This window comes from Euprymna scolopes, chromosome 41, assembly GCF_053919585.1.
Source record: "Euprymna scolopes isolate OS-2025 chromosome 41, ASM5391958v1, whole genome shotgun sequence".
Taxonomy (NCBI): domain Eukaryota; kingdom Metazoa; phylum Mollusca; class Cephalopoda; order Sepiida; family Sepiolidae; genus Euprymna; species Euprymna scolopes.
In genome coordinates, this window is record NC_136522.1 from 15,120,758 (window position 1) to 15,140,760 (window position 20,003).

The 20,003-nt window shown below is 36.5% G+C and overlaps 1 protein-coding gene across 6 annotated transcripts in view; it reads right to left on the minus strand.

The window, feature by feature from the left end:
* The window catches only part of LOC145266355 (uncharacterized), a 142,555-nt gene that overhangs the window by 5,886 nt on the left and 116,666 nt on the right, over nt 1-20,003 (minus strand). For 5 of the 6 annotated variants that reach the window (XM_080121975.1, XM_080121971.1, XM_080121972.1 and 2 more), the window contains 6 exons: nt 17,866-18,057; nt 14,980-15,361; nt 12,135-12,554; nt 10,655-10,736; nt 1,564-4,843; nt 589-680 (listed from right to left, as the gene is read on the minus strand). In XM_080121975.1, the coding sequence (XP_079978101.1) occupies nt 589-680; nt 1,564-4,843; nt 10,655-10,736; nt 12,135-12,554; nt 14,980-15,361; nt 17,866-18,057 (4,448 nt within the window). The remainder of the gene's footprint in view (nt 1-588; nt 681-1,563; nt 4,844-10,654; nt 10,737-12,134; nt 12,555-14,979; nt 15,362-17,865; nt 18,058-20,003) is intronic. The other variant, XR_013864704.1, reaches the window with a different exon arrangement.

Below are 20,003 nucleotides of genomic sequence, written 5' to 3' on the forward strand. Positions count from 1 at the left end.
CATACGCAACAACTACCAGGTCATACGCAACAACTACCAGGTCATACGCAACAACTACCAGGTCATACGCAACAACTACCAGGTCATACGCAACAACTACCAGGTCATACGCAACAACTACCAGGTCATACGCAACAACTACCAGGTCATACGCAACAACTACCAGGTCATACGCAACAACTACCAGGTCATACGCAACAACTACCAGGTCATACGCAACAACTACCAGGTCATACGCAACAACTACCAGGTCATACGCAACAACTACCAGGTCATACGCAACAACTACCAGGTCATACGCAACAACTACCAGGTCATACGCAACAACTACCAGGTCATACGCAACAACTACCAGGTCATACGCAACAACTACCAGGTCATATACAACAACTACCAGGTCATATACAACAACTACCAGGTCATATACAACAACTACCAGGTCATATACAACAACTTTCAGGTCATGCATAGCAGCCTCAGATTATGTGTAACATGTTAAGGCTATTCTTGAGATGCTAAACCCATGTCAAAACTTATAATTCCTAATAGTGTGTTTACAAAAAAAAAGCATAAAAATAAAAATCCTACCTGAATATTTAACCGGTTTTAATTGTCGGCTGAGGATATTTTTTGCCAATTGATTGGATGCTTCTAAGTTTAAGATGGCATCAGCCATCGATCTGAAAATAAAACATTTTATTTATCTATTTTTTTTTTAATTTTTTTTTTCTTCTAAAGTATGCATTACTTCTAGCTAAAGTTAATACATAACCATAAAGGTATTACTTCTTAACCAGATTTTTAAACGAGTTAAAAATAACCAGACTTTTTCAATTTGATAAAAGTTCCAATATTTTTAAGTAAATAAAATTAAAATTATAATGAATATTAGATTCCTTTTTTGGCTACAGATGTTATTTTATCTGTTTTTCTTTCCCTTTACTGTGACCTCACATCGCACACTACTGCGGTCATTTGCATATGTATTATGCAACTGCTGATGCTATCAGCGTCAGCGGCTCTGTTATACAGGTATTTAAGAGTTCATAGTAAGTTTTTAGAGATTAATGGGAATTCATAGGCATTACAGCAAAAGAATCTTGCAAGTTTGAATTATGTCGAGTTATCTCCCATTTTTCCTTGAGAGTGTTTTCAAAATGACAGCGCGAGACATTCACTTTTTGGTTAGCCATAAAATTTGATTTTCTTATTTAAAAATAAAACTACTTGATCAATTACGTGATTTTTGGAATACGATATTTTCATTCCAACACAGGTATGTACATTATACAGATTTTTTTCAGGGAGAATTCTGGACAAGCACCCAAAAATGTTACAAAAGAAAGTATCTAAATTGCTATATCGACTGAACATGAAATATGATTAAATAAAAATTTAAAAAACTGGATGCCGTTAGAGGAGGAAAAGTGGTATATATCGACTGAACATGAAATATGATTAAATAAAAATTTAAAAAACTGGATGCCGTTAGAGGAAGAAAAGTGGTATATATCGACTGAACATGAAATATGATTAAATAAAAATTTAAAAAACTAAAAATACCTGCATTCGGATGTCCAGGTGTGAATCTCAATATCACAATTTTGATGCTGTAGTTTCACCAACTTGTCATCTTCATCATCCGTCACGGAAATAATTACCTTGACATTCGATCCGGAACTGTGCGTTTCACAGATATAGCCGTGAAATATCTGAGTGGATTTTAGATTTTCTGCCATCAAAGAAAACCGTACGCAGATCATATTCTGTAGCGGTGGAAAAACAAAGCCAACATCGGGATCATTATCCGCTTCCAAACAGATACCATGATCCTGAAGAATACTCCCAGGAATACTAAAAATCCAGAACTGATTCTCTGGAAATAGAGTTACGTCTCGTAGAATTATCGACCGATTCTGTTGAATGGCACAACGATAAACCTCAGTCAAAAGACGATGTTGATGTTCCGAGAGTTTCACAGAATATTCAGGAAGAAAGTATTTTAAGGGTTCATTGCGGTGTAGTAGGCATAAAGAAACATTAGGGTTCAGATGAAGCACTTGTAGCTGTGGGCTACAATGACCCTCTGAATCTTCAACAATTTTTACAGAGGCTTGAAAATTTAGATACGGATGCACATCGATGCAGAAACTGTTTCCTGTGCTGATACGAAAATTCGGATTCTTTGCTTCTTTGTCTTCTGCGCTTTTTGCAGTATGAACATAATTTTTTATCTGAGAGAAATTTTGTTTGCGTAACGAGCTGAGTATCTGCTGCCAATTGAATACGTTGATGCTAATTGTTGCCATGTTAGACTCTATATTCTTTGACGAAGTTTCGGCTGCACAAATTGATGAGCAAGTCTGAACGTTTGCCTCAATCTGGGTAAATTGCAATGTACAGGATTCAGACGATGTTGAGCTTGAACCTAATATATCTAAACAAACAGAATGAGACGAGAATGCAATTCGAGGTAATAGAATTTCTACCATGGAATTGTCCACTGATGTGACTGTCGCTTGGGTTTCGATTGTTTGGTCTGGAAAGTCTTTTAGAAGTTTCTGGAAAAACTCATCTTTCTGCTGCAATTGTTTTGCTGCGATTGTTTCCGTCAGCTTCTTGGTGACTTTTTGGACTACTTCAATGTTGACTGGGTTTGGTAATTTATGGATGGCAGCAACAAGCATTTTCTGGACCAAAAGATCGAGAAAACTAATTGATGGTTTACAAAAATAGACTTGAGGGTCAAAATTCAGACTGTAATCAGATGCAAAATTATTGGAGTAGCCAAACTCCATGTCTGTCAAATTTGAGAGCTTTTTTAGTGCCACAGCAATTCTGTTATGGCAAAAAGGACCCAGAATAATGTCTTGCGCATCTTCAAATCGGTTCTCATCTACAGAATTTATGATTAATTGCCAAGTGTCTGCATTGATTTCCAGAGTTTTAGGAATGGTTGATTTCAAATCTTCCTGTTTGATGTAGTCTAAGAGACATTTACAGAAAGTCTCGCATCGGCAAATTTTCCCGTGCAAGTATGGCTGAAGCAGAAGTACTGAGTTTAGGGCATCAGACACGTGTTCCCTTTTCCATTGATCAAATCTCGAACCCTTTTGAAAAGATTGCCAGACTGTTGGAGTCGTCTCGGGGAAAACCTTTGAGAGGTATCTTACAATCTGTATATGTACCTGGATACAGATTTCAGTCAAAAGTTTCTCACTTTTTGGATGATCCGTGTACGGATTCTTGACATAGAGGCTCTCGTTACCGAGTCGCAATTTGCACCATATATTAGCCAGCTTGTGAAGATAGTTGGGGAAATTGAGTTCTTCTTTCTCAGTGGTTCTTTGAAGATAATTCTCAAGTTCTGTGATTGGAATTATCTTTTCGGGTTTGATAAACGTCTGGTGAAATGAGCAGTCCAAAACTTCTCCTTGTATGTTGACTTTTAGCAAACAAGAAACCGCGCCAATTGCATGGTCCAATGTGAAATAAAGTTCAGGCACGTTTGGTAATGAATGCTTTGGCCCTAATGCCAACACTGTTTCTAAAGCGCTGATATCATCAAATTTCTTATTAGGAATGTAACTTTGTAAGTCAGGCCAGTGAATTCCGACGATGAAATGTTCAGCAACTTTATAAAAGCTGAGGCCAATTAAGAGATTTTCTGCTGGAGAGTCAATAACGTATACGCACGGAAATGAGAAATTTATACGAGAATTCTCAGAACAATACTCATCCTCCAAAAAACTGAAAAGCAAGTCTATTCTTGATTTTGGATGATGCAGTGGATATGGTTGGTTCCAAGCAAGCTGAAGGATATTGGGATTTGCCAGTTTTGAAAGTGAAAAATCTTCGGCAGTTTTTGAGATGGCATCCATTAATTTTGTGTCTGGCTTTGGATTAAATAAGCTATCTTCAATTGGAACCTGGCGAATAGGATTTGGGTTCACATAGTTTGAAGATTCTGTTTTGGAGACGGGATTCACTGAACATGTGTCTGGCTTTGGATTAAATAAGCTATCTTCAGTTGGAACCTGGCGAATAGGATTTGGGTTCACATAGTTTGAAGATTCTGTTTTGGAGACGGGATTCACTGAACATGTGTCTGGCTTTGGATTAAATAAGCTATCTTCAATTGGAACCTGGCGAATAGGATTTGGGTTCACATAGTTTGAAGATTCTGTTTTGGAGACGGGATTCACTGAACATGTGTCTGGCTTTGGATTAAATAAGCTATCTTCAGTTGGAACCTGGCGAATAGGATTTGGGTTCACATAGTTTGAAGATTCTGTTTTGGAGACGGGATTCACTGAACATGTGTCTGGCTTTGGATTAAATAAGCTATCTTCAGTTGGAACCTGGCGAATAGGATTTAGGTTCACATAGTTTGAAGATTCTGTTTTGGAGACGGGATTCACTGAACGTGTGTCTGGCTTTGGAACCTGGTCAATAGGATTTGGGCTTACAGATCGTCGATAGAAGTCATTAGAATTACCCCAAGCATGGATAGATGTTTTACGATCAGAAAGGAGACGACTTACTTCAAGTCTTACGACATCGTAGGTGATTTCTGGTGGCTTAACGCTGCACAGTTTGCTGCAGTAATTTATAAAGATACGCCAAATTGTAGAGCATTTTCCATAGGCGCAAAGGGCCACAGGGTCACCTACAACAATAATGGAATGTTTGGCCCGTGTCATGGCTGTGTTTAGCAATTTCTTGTTATTGAAAAAATCAACTTCATCTGTTTCATTGCAGTAATTGGCAAGTTCCTCTGGGTTTATATCAAGACGTTTGCTCGTACGCACGGTACTAATGATGATCACATCAAATTCTTTTCCTGAGAAAAAAAAAGAAAAGTAAAATATCAGAATTATGCATTAAAATGCATCAAATCTCAACAAAACAACATATTTTTTACGGTTCACAAATTTATTGAAGTTATATCACTCTGGTTAAGATTGCATAAAACTGTACTTGTTAATCAATCAGCATTAAAAGACGTCAACATACTCCCCTCTCCCAAGCTGACTTTTAGGAAACCACTTGAAATTCAACCCTTTCTCATCATATTAGAAGTGGCAGCAATATGGAATGCTATATTTACATTAATGCATGATCGCACAAGTCATATTCTCACCTACAAGCGATCAAAAAAAAATAAAAAAATAAAGTCTTTTCATATATATGTGTTCGGGTATCTATACAAGTGCTTCTTCTCGTTTCTGGTGTGGCCATGATCGCCTCATCTATTTAGCAAGACAAATAAGAGACATTGCTGAATGCTTCAAGGTTTTATTAGAGAGAGAGAGACTGTGGTATCTTAATTAGTACTTCATTAGCATCATCCCAAGTATAGATAGATTGCTTGTAGTCACGGTACTAATGATGATTGCATCAAATTCTTTACCTGAGAGAGAAAAAAAATCAGAATTATGCATTAAAATGCATCAAATCTTGACAAGACACGACAACAACATATTTTTTATGGTTCACAGATTTATTGAGGTGATATATAGGATTGCATATATCTGTACTTGTAAAATCAACCAGCATTAAAGGACGTCCACACATTCCCCTCTCCCAAGTTGGCTTTTAAGAGAGAGGGAAGCTTTAATGCATTCCCACCTATATCACTAACACTAGTACTCCTTTAAAATTCAATCCTTCCTCCCATTTCCTCTAACCCTTAGTCCATAATATATTGTAGTTTACATTGCACTGTAGAGAACCTACTGTCGGTTTTATGAAATAATTTTTATATAATGGCCTACATTAAAGTTAAAACACAATGATTAACATTAAACTTGTTCATTTTCAGGAATCTGGCAAAACTATTTTATCACAATGCTAAAGAAAGAGGAAATTGAAAATCTTGGATGTGAGAAATCAGATAAAAAGAGAATGATAGACAGGTTTTTAAAAAAGAAAGAAAATTAGGGGCGTTTAAAAGAAATTGAAATTAAGTACATTTTGCTTGGTGTCTAAAATCTAGCAGGACAGGAGCTGCTAGAAAGACCTTATCCTACTTTGACAGAGTTCAAAATGGACTTCGTAGCCTCGGAGGGGATGCCCTTGTCTCTTCCCTGCAACCTCTTTCTCACAGAAGAGAAGTTGCGAGCCTTTCTTTGCTTTATCATTGTTTTCATGGCAAGTGCTCGTCTGAGCTCCAATCTACAGTCTCCCCCCCCCCCCTCTCATCAAACTTTCATGAGAAACACTCATCTTCTATCAATAATTTCCCCCACTCTTTATCTGTGCATAAACCTAAACTTTCCATGAACAAAGATTCTTTCTAGGAACTGCACACCTACACAACACTCTTCCGTTTGCCTGCTTTCCAGCTGACTACATTATGGTCGTCCAATGTAAACAAGTTCTTGATGAGCCGTTCCCCTTTAGTAATCCAATTTACCAAATTTGCACTTCTAACGATTACTATGATATTGTCCCATTGACTACTGTTCACTTTTTAACCCTTATCCTCGAGTGGCCTCTGGGCCTTGATCAGTGGTGGGCCCTATAAAAAAAACAAAAAAACTACTGATCCAATTTAATGCAAATTTAAATTTTTAAATGGGAGGTTATGTTTATCTTATAGCCTTAAATCCTTAGAAAATCGTCTAAACAGAAAATATTGAAATACTAGCAGGCCGCCCAGCGTTACCTGGTTTTAAAATACGAATAAATATTCCATTTTAATTTGTGCAGAAACTGAAACGTGTGTATGCAAGTATTATATTTTTACTGAACAGTTCACTTCTTGTAAATAAAAAAATAAAAAAAAACTCGAGTTGAGATTGAAACCAAAACCTTAAGACAGTGAACTATGATAACCATTTAGCCAGCTTGAAAGGATCTTTGAAAAGTGTTGGCAATCAGATAAAAATCCTCCGTACCAATTTTAACCCTTTGGCCTTTTTTGCTGGACAAAAACCGATTAAAAAGCTTTCTACATGTTTGAATACCTTATACACCAAATTTCAAGTCTATAAATCAAAAATTTGTTGAGTATATAGGTTGAGAAGTATCCTCACATGCATATTCTTACTTTTATAGATTTGTTGTACTATTGATTTAAATAAAAAAAATTTTAAATATGTTTATATCTATATATATATATTTTTTTTTTAATATAATTATCCACTGACACGTGTTTTGTCGTCCACGACTCATAACTTAAGCTGAACCATATTACTTTTCATGCTCGCATTTTTCTATTGTAATATATACATATATATATGTATATATTACAATAGAAAAAAAGAATAAATAAATAAATAGAAAAGTAATATAGTTAAGCTTAAACATAGAAAAGTAAAGGACTAGTTGTTAAAACTGGAAAAGAATAGGACAAGATATTCTAGTAAAATATATAATAAATTTATAACTTATAATATGGCAGCATTAAGAATTGATTATATAATGTTATAAATTGAATTTTTAAAAAAACTCTTAATGCTGTAATATTTTAAGTTATAAATTGATACTTATTACTAGAATATCTTGTCCTTTTCTTTTCCGGTTTTAACAACTAGTCCGTTTCTTTTCAATGTTGAAGCTTAACCTTATTACTTTTCATGCTCGCATTTTTCTATTGTAATCCATGATTTTTCCAGGCTTCCAGTAAATTCACTTGTTCTTTGTTTAATTTCAGTTTTATTTTTTGCCCCCATAAATATAACATACACATATGCAATAACAATGTACAGTACTCATCTGCTTTCAATAAAATCTCCCCCAATTATCTCCTTTTCATTCTGTTTCATTTGTTACTTTTTGCGAGAGCGGTGAATTGGTAGCAACAGTAGTCGCTGAAGCGACATGGTTGCTATGAAAACCAGTCATAAAAAACGTCCCTCACCTCCTTAGATTTTTTTTATGATTTTGAACACCAGAAAATTCATAACTTTTTTTTACTGAACGAAAATTGGAAAAATTTATTTTCCCAATATAGCTGAGAAGGTGATCTATAAACTGTAATAATTCTTTGAAATTTTGTCAAAAAATGAGGGCGTGGTGAAGCTTTAAAGTAGTTCTAAATGACTAAAACTGCCACTTAACGATATATTCAAACACTGCTGTGTTTGAAGGAATATATTTACATTTGTTTTCTCATGGATTACCAATGCATTTTTGGATTTTTTCCGGTTCTGGATTTTACCATCTTTCCCACTGGATCATGTTTTTTCCTTTTACCTCTTGAATGCCTTCAAATTGTCTCAAATTGTTAAATGACTTTTTTAATACAAATATGATAATTATTTATTTCCCCAAAAGATTGGAAAGAAAACTAGATGGCACATACACCCGTATGCTAAGAACAATATTAAATATATCTTGGCAAAATCATCCTACGAAGCAGCAACTTTATGGCAATCTACCTGCCATATCTAATACCATTAGAGAAAGACGCCTACGATTTGCCGGTCATTGTCTGAGGAGCAAGCATGAATATTGATGTATTGCTATGGACTCCACGACACGGACGCGCAAGAAAAGGACAACCTAGATCCACGTACATCCAACAAATAGCACATGACACCAACTGTGACCTGAAGATCTGAGAGAGCTGGTGGAAAGCAGGAAACTCTGGAGAGGAAGAGTCACATTGGTCCGGGCAAGGAACTCGTCCTGGTGATGATTTTGCTTGTTTGTTTAACCAGCATACCAACCTTCTTTGGGTCATTTAATGCTGTATACAAGATTTAAATTTTTGATACTTTCAGAATCGATTTTCGCTGGGTATCTTCGGCCAATGTTTTGGTATAGTTTGTTATTGGATGGTTTTTATATTTTATGGTAAAGATTTGCTTGTTTTAAGAAATTTAGAATCGTTTTAGGATTTTCTTTATCAAATGGTTCTTTTAAACTTGTAGCTTTGTAGTAGTGTTGACGAATTTGTATGAGATCATGGCAGTCAAGTAAAGAGTATTTCACTGTGTAAGGTTCGTGACATGGTATACATTTGGGAGTTTCTCCACTTTTTAGTAGGTGGGAGTGAGTTATGGATGATGATGATGATGATGATGATGATGATGATGCATCTAGAGGGGGATATTTTATTATGTTTTTAATCTTGATTTTTGTATTATTTCTATCATTGTATTATTTCTATCATTGTATTATTTCTATCATTGGTCCGGGCAAGGAGCCTGTCATGATGATGATGATGCATTAACCTGCAAAATTTATTGTATATTTTGCAAACCTCTTTCCTCAGATGAGAAGAAGTGCATTCTTCAAAACTCCATGGAATAAGGTTTTTCTTATTTTATTTGTACTCACTTGTCAAATAATTAAGATTTTGTATACCTTCCTTACAGGTTCAGTTTGTTTGGTACTTGTACAGTTTAATCAAGAAATTAAAAAATGAAAATATCAAAAAAAAAAAAAAAAGTTTAAATTCTACGTATCCGTTATGGAATGAAGTTCTCCGAAAAAATTTCACTTAATTTGATCAAGTAGTTTTTTTTTGTTTTGTTTTTTTACAGCGAAAAAAAAATTTGTTATTATACCGAGCAAAAGATTTGATTTTTAGGAAGAAAAGCTAATATTAAAGATGGGGAGGGAGTGTCAGCGTTTTATATGGAGTTATCTCCCCGTGTCATTTATAAAATTCAAACAAAATTTTAAAAAACATCCAAGATGTCTGCCTTCAACGTGCTTTCATAAAAACATGTTTTTCCGCTGAAAAAAAACAAAAAAACTACTCGATTAAATTAAGTGAAATTTGTTTTCGGAGATCTTCAGTTCGAAATGGATACGTACAATATAACCTTTTTTTTGATATTTTCATTTTTAATGTCTTGATTAAACTGTGCAAGTACTGTTTGTTTTTTTTTAAATTTGAATAAATTTTCAATATCATGATTATAATTTTATATTATATTGATTTATAAATATATATATATATATATATATATATATATACACACTGGCAGAAAGACCCAACACTACTCAGGATTGAATAAAAATCATTACAAATAAAATACGTCAACATACTCCCCTCTCCCAAGATGAGTTTTAGGGGAGAGGGAAGCTTTAATGGATCCCAAACAACAGTTGAGATTGAAATCAAAATCTAAAGACAGTGAGTCAAGTATGATAATTATTAGACCAGCTTGCCCTAATCTTTAAAAAATATTTTCAAACCTCATGAAACAATTGGCAAAAAAATAAAAATATAAAAATGACCCCACCCCCCTGCACTCCCCAATTTGTTCAATTTTAACCCCTTAGCAGCTCTTTTTTTCGGATAAAGACTGATTAAAAGGTTTTCCACATGTCTGATTACCCTATATACCAAATTTCAAGGCTATAAATCATAAATTCATTGAGTATATAGGTTGAGAAGTATCCTCACTCAGACATTCTCACTTTTATAGATATATAGACTAGATTTTTTATGTCTAATATCGCTTTTTATCACATCTCAAATGTTTGTTGTACTATTGATTATATAAAAAAAATTAAAAACGTGTTTTATATATATATATATATATATATATATATACACTGGCAGAAACACCTAACACTGCCTAGGATTGAATAAAAATCATTACAAATAAAATACCTTTCCCAAATTTCACCTTATTTATTGACTAACACTTGTATATAATTTAAAATGAATATATATGGAATTACTTACCTGGAATGTTTCCAACTTGTTCAACAACGACTTGACTTAGGCGCATACCGTGTTTACGCAGAGACAAACGAATCAGATTTACCTAAAAGAAATGAATCAAAATACTTGTGTGATAATCTTTCATTGTAATATGGACAGTTGTTTGTTTGTACAGAGTTATCTGCCCTTTGCTACAAACAACACCAAGCCTAACACTAAAAAAGATGCTCACTGAAAGTTGAATGAAATCTAATTTTAAAAATTATAATGAAATTATCAAGTTTGATATTTAGTATTTATCTTCATTGAGAAATTTTCATTTATTTAAACAATGAACCAAAAAAATATTTTTACTTTGACATTTTTGTTAAAAAATGGCAAAGTATAAGTATTTTTTTTTAAAGTCTTAGAATTTTCAGCATTTAGTTCAACAGAAACGATCTCAAGTATTCAATGTTTACTTGCTTGAAAAACTGATTGGATCAAAACACTCAATCTCGATTGGTTATTAGAAACAATTGCCTACTGGAGCCGGGCACCGCTTCATGTTATCTATATGAGCAAGTGACCACATGCTATTCCCAGTCAAACTCACTATTAGACATATTCTCGTTATGCAAATGAACTCCAGCTTTAGGTCCTGGCTACCATTATCATCTCTGCATAATAACAACATCTAATCTTTTTTTTTTTTTACTTGGGAGTCACTACTTATCAAGGCCCGAAGGCCACTAGAGGATAAAGGTTAATGAATGTAAGGTGGTAGTGTAGTAATCGTCTATGGCATAAATTGGGTAGAGTTTGATTAATCATGGGGAGGCTAAAAGAAGAATTTGTTTACATTGGATTTGAAGGCTACCATGTTGTATTCAACCTGAAAGCAGGCCAGTGGAACAGTGTTCCAGAGGCGGGCAGTTCTGGGAAAGAAGCTTTGTTCATGAAATCTGCGTTTAGATTTAGGCACAATTAGAGACTGGAGGAAATCGTATATAGTGGTTGTAGCTAGTCGAGTGCTTTTGGTGAAAGATTGGGGAGGGGGGGGGGCATAGATTGAAGTTCAATTGAGCACTTACCATGAAAATTACGATAGAGCAAAGACAGACTCGCAACATCTTGTCTGTGAGAAAGAGGTTGTAGGGAAAAGAAAAGGGCATCACCTACTAGATTTCGAAGTCAGTTTTGAACGCTATCAAAGCTGGATAGAGCGCGCCAAGCAGCTCCTGCCCAGATGTGGCAACTGTACTCCATTTCAAAGCGTACTAAAAGGTAGCTAGTTAATTTTAATGCACCTAAAAACTAAGCTTCTCTTTTCATCATCATCATCGCTCTGACCTCTATTTGGCCCCAATTGAAATGAATCGTCTGGAGAAAGCACTATGTCTTTATTATTATTTCTATCATTTCATACCTCTCAAATCACTGAGAAAAGAAAAAAGTGAACAATAAAATTCAAAAGCATGTCGAGAGGGCTTAATTGTCATCCGAGTGAATTGCAACTTACTTGGTCTTTGTAAGAACTCACGATGCAAATAGATTTTGGATTAAAAGATCCAAGTTCTTTCGGCCAATTTGACGACATGTTGACCACACAATCGACGATTTGGATAATTTCTTTTTCATTAAAATATGACGGGCTGCTGTGGTAATGGGACTCAATACCAGACACAGCATAAAATTGTAAGGGTTTCAATCTGGAAATAGACGGCAGAGTTTTCAGCTCCTGCTGATTGGTTGCAATGCCATAAAAACAGGTGGAAATAAACTGATTGATCGCTTTCACGCTGCGATAGTTATGCACCAGGTGTGTGTGCAGAGGGGAATCAGCATTCACGTTCTGATGAGGGTGGTTGGCGTAGTGCTTGAAAAGTCGCTGCATGATGGATACTCCAAGGCCCTGTTGGCGAGCTACAGTAGAATGGACCTGGAAAATAAAGGAAATGAAACAAAGTTTTATAAAATACAGGTTTTAAAAAAAAAAAATCAAGTGTTGAGAATGAAATATGTGGACGAGTGACCCCCACCCACCCACCCCCCCAAAAAAAAGAAAGAAAAAAATTTGCCTGCCTGCATGGATCAGGTCTTGGTATTTAATGACTTGGCGATAATATGGGGGAAGGGGTAATCACTTAATAAAATTCTGTATTTTTTTCATTATTTTTCAAGTTAGTTTCGTATATTTAAATAAAAATTATTCTGGCTCCTAAAGTTTCAAAAAGGATAAGTCTTCCCAAACAATAAAATACGGAAATGTAATTATGTATGAACATGGGTAGCAGACTTATTACTTTGTATTAAGTTGGATTACACTTTGAAATGGGCCAAATACAAATTTTGAAACACAAATTGCTTCAAAATAGGCCAACTTTGAAAAATTTGACTTTACGTAGGCCAATCTGGCAACCATGGACAAAATAGGAGAGTGGCTTCTTGGATGTAGCCTCCTTTTTAAATATTATAATAATATATGCTCATTAAAGAACTCATGATTGTGACATACAGCGATTCGTCACTGAAGAAAGAAGTCAGCGAAATGATATATAAAAAGAGACCCTTCAAAAAAAAAAAAGCAGGGCAAAAAATACATTGTCTGCCAAGAGGTGTTGGACTGAAACAGTAAAATACACAAACTCAAAAAATTGTGTGTTAATCAGTTGTACTTTGTGACATGTGTAATAACGTTAGCTTTGTAAAACGTTGTCTGTTGATAGGTGTGCGTCAAGGGTTAGGGTTAGTTGGTTGGTCGGCTCATTATTTGATAAAGCTCTGCCTGCTTATTTGTATTTTCCATCTTTTATCCATAAAACCCTGAAAGAGAGAGAGGGAAAGAGGGATAAAAGAGAGGAGGAGGGAAAGAGAGAGAGGGAAAGAGAGAGAGAGGGGGAGGGAGAGAGAGAGGGAAAGAGAGAGAGAGGGAGAGAGAGGGAGAGAGAGGGGGAGGGAGGGAGAGAGAGAGGGAAAGAGAGAGAGGGGGAGGGAAGAGAGAGAGGGGGGGAAAGAGAGAGAGGGGGGGAAAGAGAGAGAGGGGGGGAAGAGAGAGAGGGGGGGAAAGAGAGAGGGGGGGAAAGAGAGAGGGGGGGGAAGAGAGAGGGGGGAGGGAAAGAGAGGGGGGAGGGAAAGAGAGGGGGGAGGGAAAGAGAGGGGGGAGGGAAAGAGAGAGAGGGGAGGGAAAGAGAGAGAGGGGAGGGAAAGAGAGAGAGGGGAGGGAAAGAGAGAGAGGGAGGGAAAGAGAGAGAGGGGGGAAAGAGAGAGAGGGGGGGAAAGAGAGAGAGGGGGGGAAGAGAGAGAGGGGGGAAAGAGAGAGAGGGGGGAGGGAAAGAGAGGGGGGAGGGGGGGAGAGAGGGGGAGGGGGGGAGAGAGGGGGGAGGGAAAGAGAGAGAGGGAGGGAAAGAGAGAGAGGGGGGAAAGAGAGAGAGGGTGGGAGGGAAAGAGAGAGAGAGGGTGGGAGGGAAAGAGAGAGAGAGGGTGGGAGGGAAAGAGAGAGAGAGGGGGGAGGGAAAGAGAGAGAGAGGGGGGGGAAAGAGAGAGAGGGGGAGAGAGAGGGGGGAGGGGGGGAGGGGGAAGAGAGAGAGGGGGGAAGAGAGAGAGGGGGGAAGAGAGAGAGGGGGGAAGAGAGAGAGAGGGGGGAGGGAAAGAGAGAGAGAGGGGGGGGAGGGAAAGAGAGAGGGGGGGAGGGAAAAGAGAGAGGGGAGGGAAAAGAGAGAGGGGGGGGAGGGAAAAGAGAGAGAGAGGGGGGAGGGAAAGAGAGAGAGAGGGGGGAGGGAAAAGAGAGAGAGAGGGGGGAGGGAAAGAGAGAGAGAGGGGGGAGGGAAAGAGAGAGAGGGGGGGGAAAGAGAGAGGGGGAGGGAAAGAGAGAGAGGGGGGGAAACAGAGAGAGGGGGGGAGGGAAAGAGAGAGGGGGGGAGGAAAAGAGAGAGAAGGGGAGGAAAAGAGAGAGAAGGGGAGGAAAAGAGAGAGAAGGGGAGGAAAAGAGAGAGAAGGGGAGGAAAAGAGAGAGAAGGGGAGGGAAAGAGAGAGAAGGGGAGGAAAAGAGAGAGAAGGGGAGGGAAAGAGAGAGAAGGGGAGGGAAAGAGAGAGAAGGGGAGGGAAAGAGAGAGGGGGGAGGGAAAGAGAGAGGGGGGAGGGAAAGAGAGAGGGGGGAGGGAAAGAGAGAGGGGGGAGGGAAAGAGAGGGGGGAGGGAAAGAGAGGGGGGAGGGAAAGAGAGGGGGGAGGGAAAGAGAGGGGGGAGGGAAAGAGAGGGGGGAGGGAAAGAGGGAGGGGAGGGAAAGAGGGAGGGGGAGGGAAAGAGGGAGGGGGAGGGAAAGAGAGAGAGAGATGAGGGAAAGAATTATTATTTCACATCACTTACCTTAACGCCCATTTGATGATAATCGCCGGAAAGGACCACACATGTGTCCTTCGTGGCCAAAGATAGGGGAAGCAAAACCTTAGCTTCAAATTCTTGGGCCGCTTCATCTATAAAGATGTGCGTGAACATCCCTTTCAGCTGAAGTTTGATTAGTTTATGGCAGTTCTCGAGTGTGCAGATGACAACACGGACATGAACAAAATCTGTTTTTTCTGCGTTCCGAAACTGATCCTGCGTGGATGACATCAGAGTGTATTTACGCACTTCGTACGGGACCGACACGACATGTCTTCCAGAATAATAAACACGAAGTAACATTTTTTGGTTTTGTTGTTTCTTCACGTATTCGTCCAAATGTTTGAGAATAAAAAGATCCGCAGAACTAGAAAACAAAAATGAAGAGAAGATAAGTAAACTACTTATACCTGGCATTGTTTGGGATTCATTAATGTTGTCTTAGTCTGAATTTAACATCAAACAAGCCGAGCATGAGAGGTCACCCTCCATGAATGAAAAATTTACTTTCACCATGACTAATATTTGTCCAAATTTTTTTTTTTTTAAATTGAAGGAGTGGTTATTGAAAAAAGTGCGAGCAAATGAACAGACAGATGATTTTGCTGCAATTTTACCTTAAGGGAGAAACCAGAGTTCTCCCAGAAAATCCGTTAGTGCAAAAATTTACTTTCACCATGACTAATGTTTGTGCAAAATTTTAAATAAATCCAAGGCATGGTTATTGAGAAAAGTATGAAAAAAACAAACGGAAGTGAACTACTAGGTCAAACCCCTCCTATGTCGGGGGACCAAAAATGTAATAATATATGAATTCTTACTTTTAACTGTTTTGATTAGCCCCACGTTGGAATTACGTAAAGGCGCTTACGTAAAAAAATAAAAAATTAAGCGAAAAATAAACGGAAAGGTCGTCTTGGTTCAATAACTTGTGCTCAACTAGAGGAAATGGGGAGACTCTTTCAAAACGAATAACACAGTGAAAGGAACGCAAGCACGAATGTGAAAGTTTATAGTAAGTTTATTGTAAAAATAGACTATGGAAGTGGGGTGGGGAGAAAAGAAAAAAAGTGAGATAAGAAAAACGGGTATTTGTACAGTTTAATCCAGACATAAAAAAATATTGAAAAAAGTTATATTGTATGTATCCGTTATGGAATGAAGTCCTAAAAAAAAAAAATTCACTTAAATTGATCAAGCTAGTATTTAAGATGGGGAGGGAGTGTCGGCGCTTTAAACCGAGTTATCTCCCCATGGAGTGTTCTAAAAATTCCAACTGCATGCTGTCATAAAAACATGTTTTTCCCTCAGTAAAAAAAAAAACTACTCGATCAAATTAAGTGAACTTTTTTTGCGGAGATCTCCAGTCTAAAACAAATACGTACAATATAAATTCTTTTTGGTATTTTCATTTTTTAATATCTTGATTAAACTGTACAAGCACTGAAAAACAAATCATTGAAAAAAGTACGGACTAACGATTTTGCTGCAATTTTACCTTGGCGCGGGGGGGGGGGGGGGGGTAAACCAAAGTTCTCCCGGAAAATCCATTTGTGCAAAAATTTACTTTCACCGTGACTAATGTTTGTGCAAAATTTTAAATAAATCCAAGGCGTGGTTATTGAGAAAAGTAGACCAGGGGAGGGGGAGGGGGAAGATCAGATGTACAATTAATTTCTTTTTCTTTTGTGTAGGATTTTTACCCGTTAGCATTTGCAACAGCTCTGTCTATTTTGGTCATTTTTTTCCTGCAGGCCATATTTGCAATTTGTTTGCAAATATCCACTTTGAGTTCATATTCTTTTTGTTTCATTATTTTTTTTTTTTTTTTGGGTGGGGGGTATATTAGTTAGCTTTATTTTGTCGTATTTATGATTCCAACTGTGGGGTACGGTACAGCTATCATCTCCGTTTCAAATTTGTAGCCATCCACTACCAAGACCAACTTAGATGTTGATGTATCATATTTGCAGGCTATGTTCTCTCCTGACATTTCGTCATTAACTATGGTCACTTTTTTTATTCGCATCAAAGAGTTAGTCTGTTCAGGGTTTGTTGTGGTCTGCATGATCATAAAGTCAGAGCTACAATCGTTGTAGCCATTGCCCTCGTCACAGCCTCTTTCATTTCCTCAGTTGTCTAATAATGACAGCCTCTAACGTTTTCCTTGAGCTTAGGAAATAACCAAAAGTCACAGGGAGCAAGGTCTAAACTACAGGGAGGGTGGGGAACTGTCTTGATGCCCATGACAACATCTTTCTTTCTGATCTTCTCTGATCACCCTTGGGACAAACTTTGCGCAAATCTTCCATATCTTCAGTTCCTCGCGAATAATAATTTGTACACTTCCCATACTGACATCAAACTGTGCACTTATTGTCTCTATAGACACACGACGGTCCTTATCAATTGTAATTACTTGGGCCCTGTCATAGATATGTACTTCAGCTAGTTTTTAAAATCATTGTAATAACTTAGACCCTGTCATAGATAATTACTTCCACTAGTTTCTAAAATCATTGTAAAAATTTAAACCCTGTCATAGACATGTACTTCAGCTACTTTCTAAAATCATTGTAAAAATTTAGACCCTGTCATAGACATGTACATCAGCTACTTTCTAAAATCATTGTAAAAATTTAGACCCTGTCATAGACATGTACATCAGCTACTTTCTAAAATCATTGTAAAAATTTAGACCCTGTCATAGACATGTACTTCAGCTAGTTTCTAAAATCATTGTAAAAATTTAGACCCTGTCATAGACATGTACTTCAGCTAGTTTCTAAAATAATTGTAATAATTTGGTGTCATATAAACAATAAAAACTTGGAAAGTTCCGCTCACTTCAGAGCATTTTTCTTTACTTACCTGTTACACTGTGTGCATATTAGAATCCTGGCTTTTGGTTGAGTGTCGAGCAATTGCATTGTTGCTTGTGCAAGCGTTTCCGTTTTTCCAGTGCCGTAAGCGCCATTTAGAATGAATGGGCAGAGGAAGTTCTCCCGTTGGCTAACGATGTATTTCACAGCAATCAGTTGTTCTTTATTTAAAAGCTTAGAACTGTAAGAGAGAGAATAAACGTTTTAAAATATGTACTTTTTTTTTTTTACTTATATATTGACATTTATTACAAATACTTTTTATATAGTTTTACAAATATATTTACTTTTTACTTATATATTAATATTTTTCTGCCGATTTTATTTTTATTATTTTAATTATATTCTGTATGAATTAGGAAGAATTTTCTCCCTTGCGTCTAAATAGTCACAACATATTTAGGGACGTGTACAAATATATATATATATATATATATATATATATATATATATATATATATATATATATGATGAAGCAGGTTGGATGCTTTGTCTGTGTCTACTGAAACAAACTGCTCTGTGTTCACTAAAAGGTAAAAAAGATAAAAATTAGATGTAACTCTACTTCAGTATAAAGCACTTTTTGATCCTTTTTTTTTGACCTTGGATTTTATATATATATATATATATATATATATATATATATATATATACTATAGCATATAGTAGTCATAAAATATACATAAATATTATATTTTAATTCATACAGAAACTGAGACATGAGCATGTGAGTATTATGTTAGTAAAAAAAATACTTGAGCTGAAACCAAAACCTAAAGCCACTGATTCAAGTACGATAACCATTATACCAGCTTGACACAACATTTACAAATTGTTTTCAAAACATCTTATTCTTAACATAAAGAAGCTGTCATGTTTCTTGTTTGTGCATGCGCAGTCGTGAAACAGCTGACAAACATAAAAACCGACGACTTCCCCCACCCACCCACATACCAATTTGCTAGTTTTGACCTCTTAGCAACCCATGTTTTTCTGGATGAAAACCGATTAGAAAGTGTTCCACATGTCTGAATATCCTATATACTAAATTTCAAGTCTGTAGATCAAAAATGTGTTGAGTATATATAAATGAAAAGTGTCCTCACATATTCTCACTTCTGTATGTACGTATATTTTTACATACACACTTTTTTATTTGTTTTATATAAGCATTTATATCTCACTACACATTCATGAGCATGTTTCGGTCAGCCAGTCTCAGGGTTCCTTACTACACCACCTACCCCCCTCCGCCGCTAGTAAAATTATAAATTATACACCAATAATAAAATAAAATAAAAAAATTAAAAAAAAAAATTTTTTTTTAAATTTAAAAAAAAAAGCAAAGAAAAGAAAGACTCGAGTATAGCCTTATATCGAGGCGAGGGTCAAAAATTAAAAAATGCAAGCGGGAGGGGAGGAGAATTCAGACAACCAGACAGGCGAAAGTGAGTTTGAAAAGGGTCAAGGAAAAAATTGTTTAGTGGGCATATTGAAATCAAGATTTAAAAAAAACAAAACTTTCTTATTTAAGGTGATGAAAAAAAAAAAAAATTAAAAGTAATAATAATGTAATAAAAATGACAATAATACAAACTAGCAGGACCTGTGGAAATTCCACAGTGGCATCTTTCATATGTAATATATTGCTGCTGGGCATTCTACTGACGTTCAGCGTGAATGGAGATGCCACGATATTATTGCAGGCCTTTTGTTAAAACTGTAACAGTATTTATCTAATTAATCTGTTTAATAAAGTGTCAGAATATATATGTTCATCAAATTATAATTTGCAGAAATATAATTTGTTGTGAAAATTTTTATTTAATAAATTATATATCTCTACTATTATAAAAAAAAAAGTCACTTTGTGTGCGTGTGTGTGTGTGTAGTTGGTTGTTTTTGTTTTACAGCATATCAACACTTTTCGAGTTATTTAATGCCGAATCCAAAGATTTTGAAGAAAAATTTTTTTAATAGAGTATATTTGTTGTTTTCACATCGGTTTCTATTTAACCCATAGTTGGGACCCTAACAGGTACTACCACTCCGGGTCAGAGTGGACCTGGGAGCAATGGTAATTAAAGGGTGGCTCCACACTCCCCAAAGCCCACAAGCTGGGGCCTC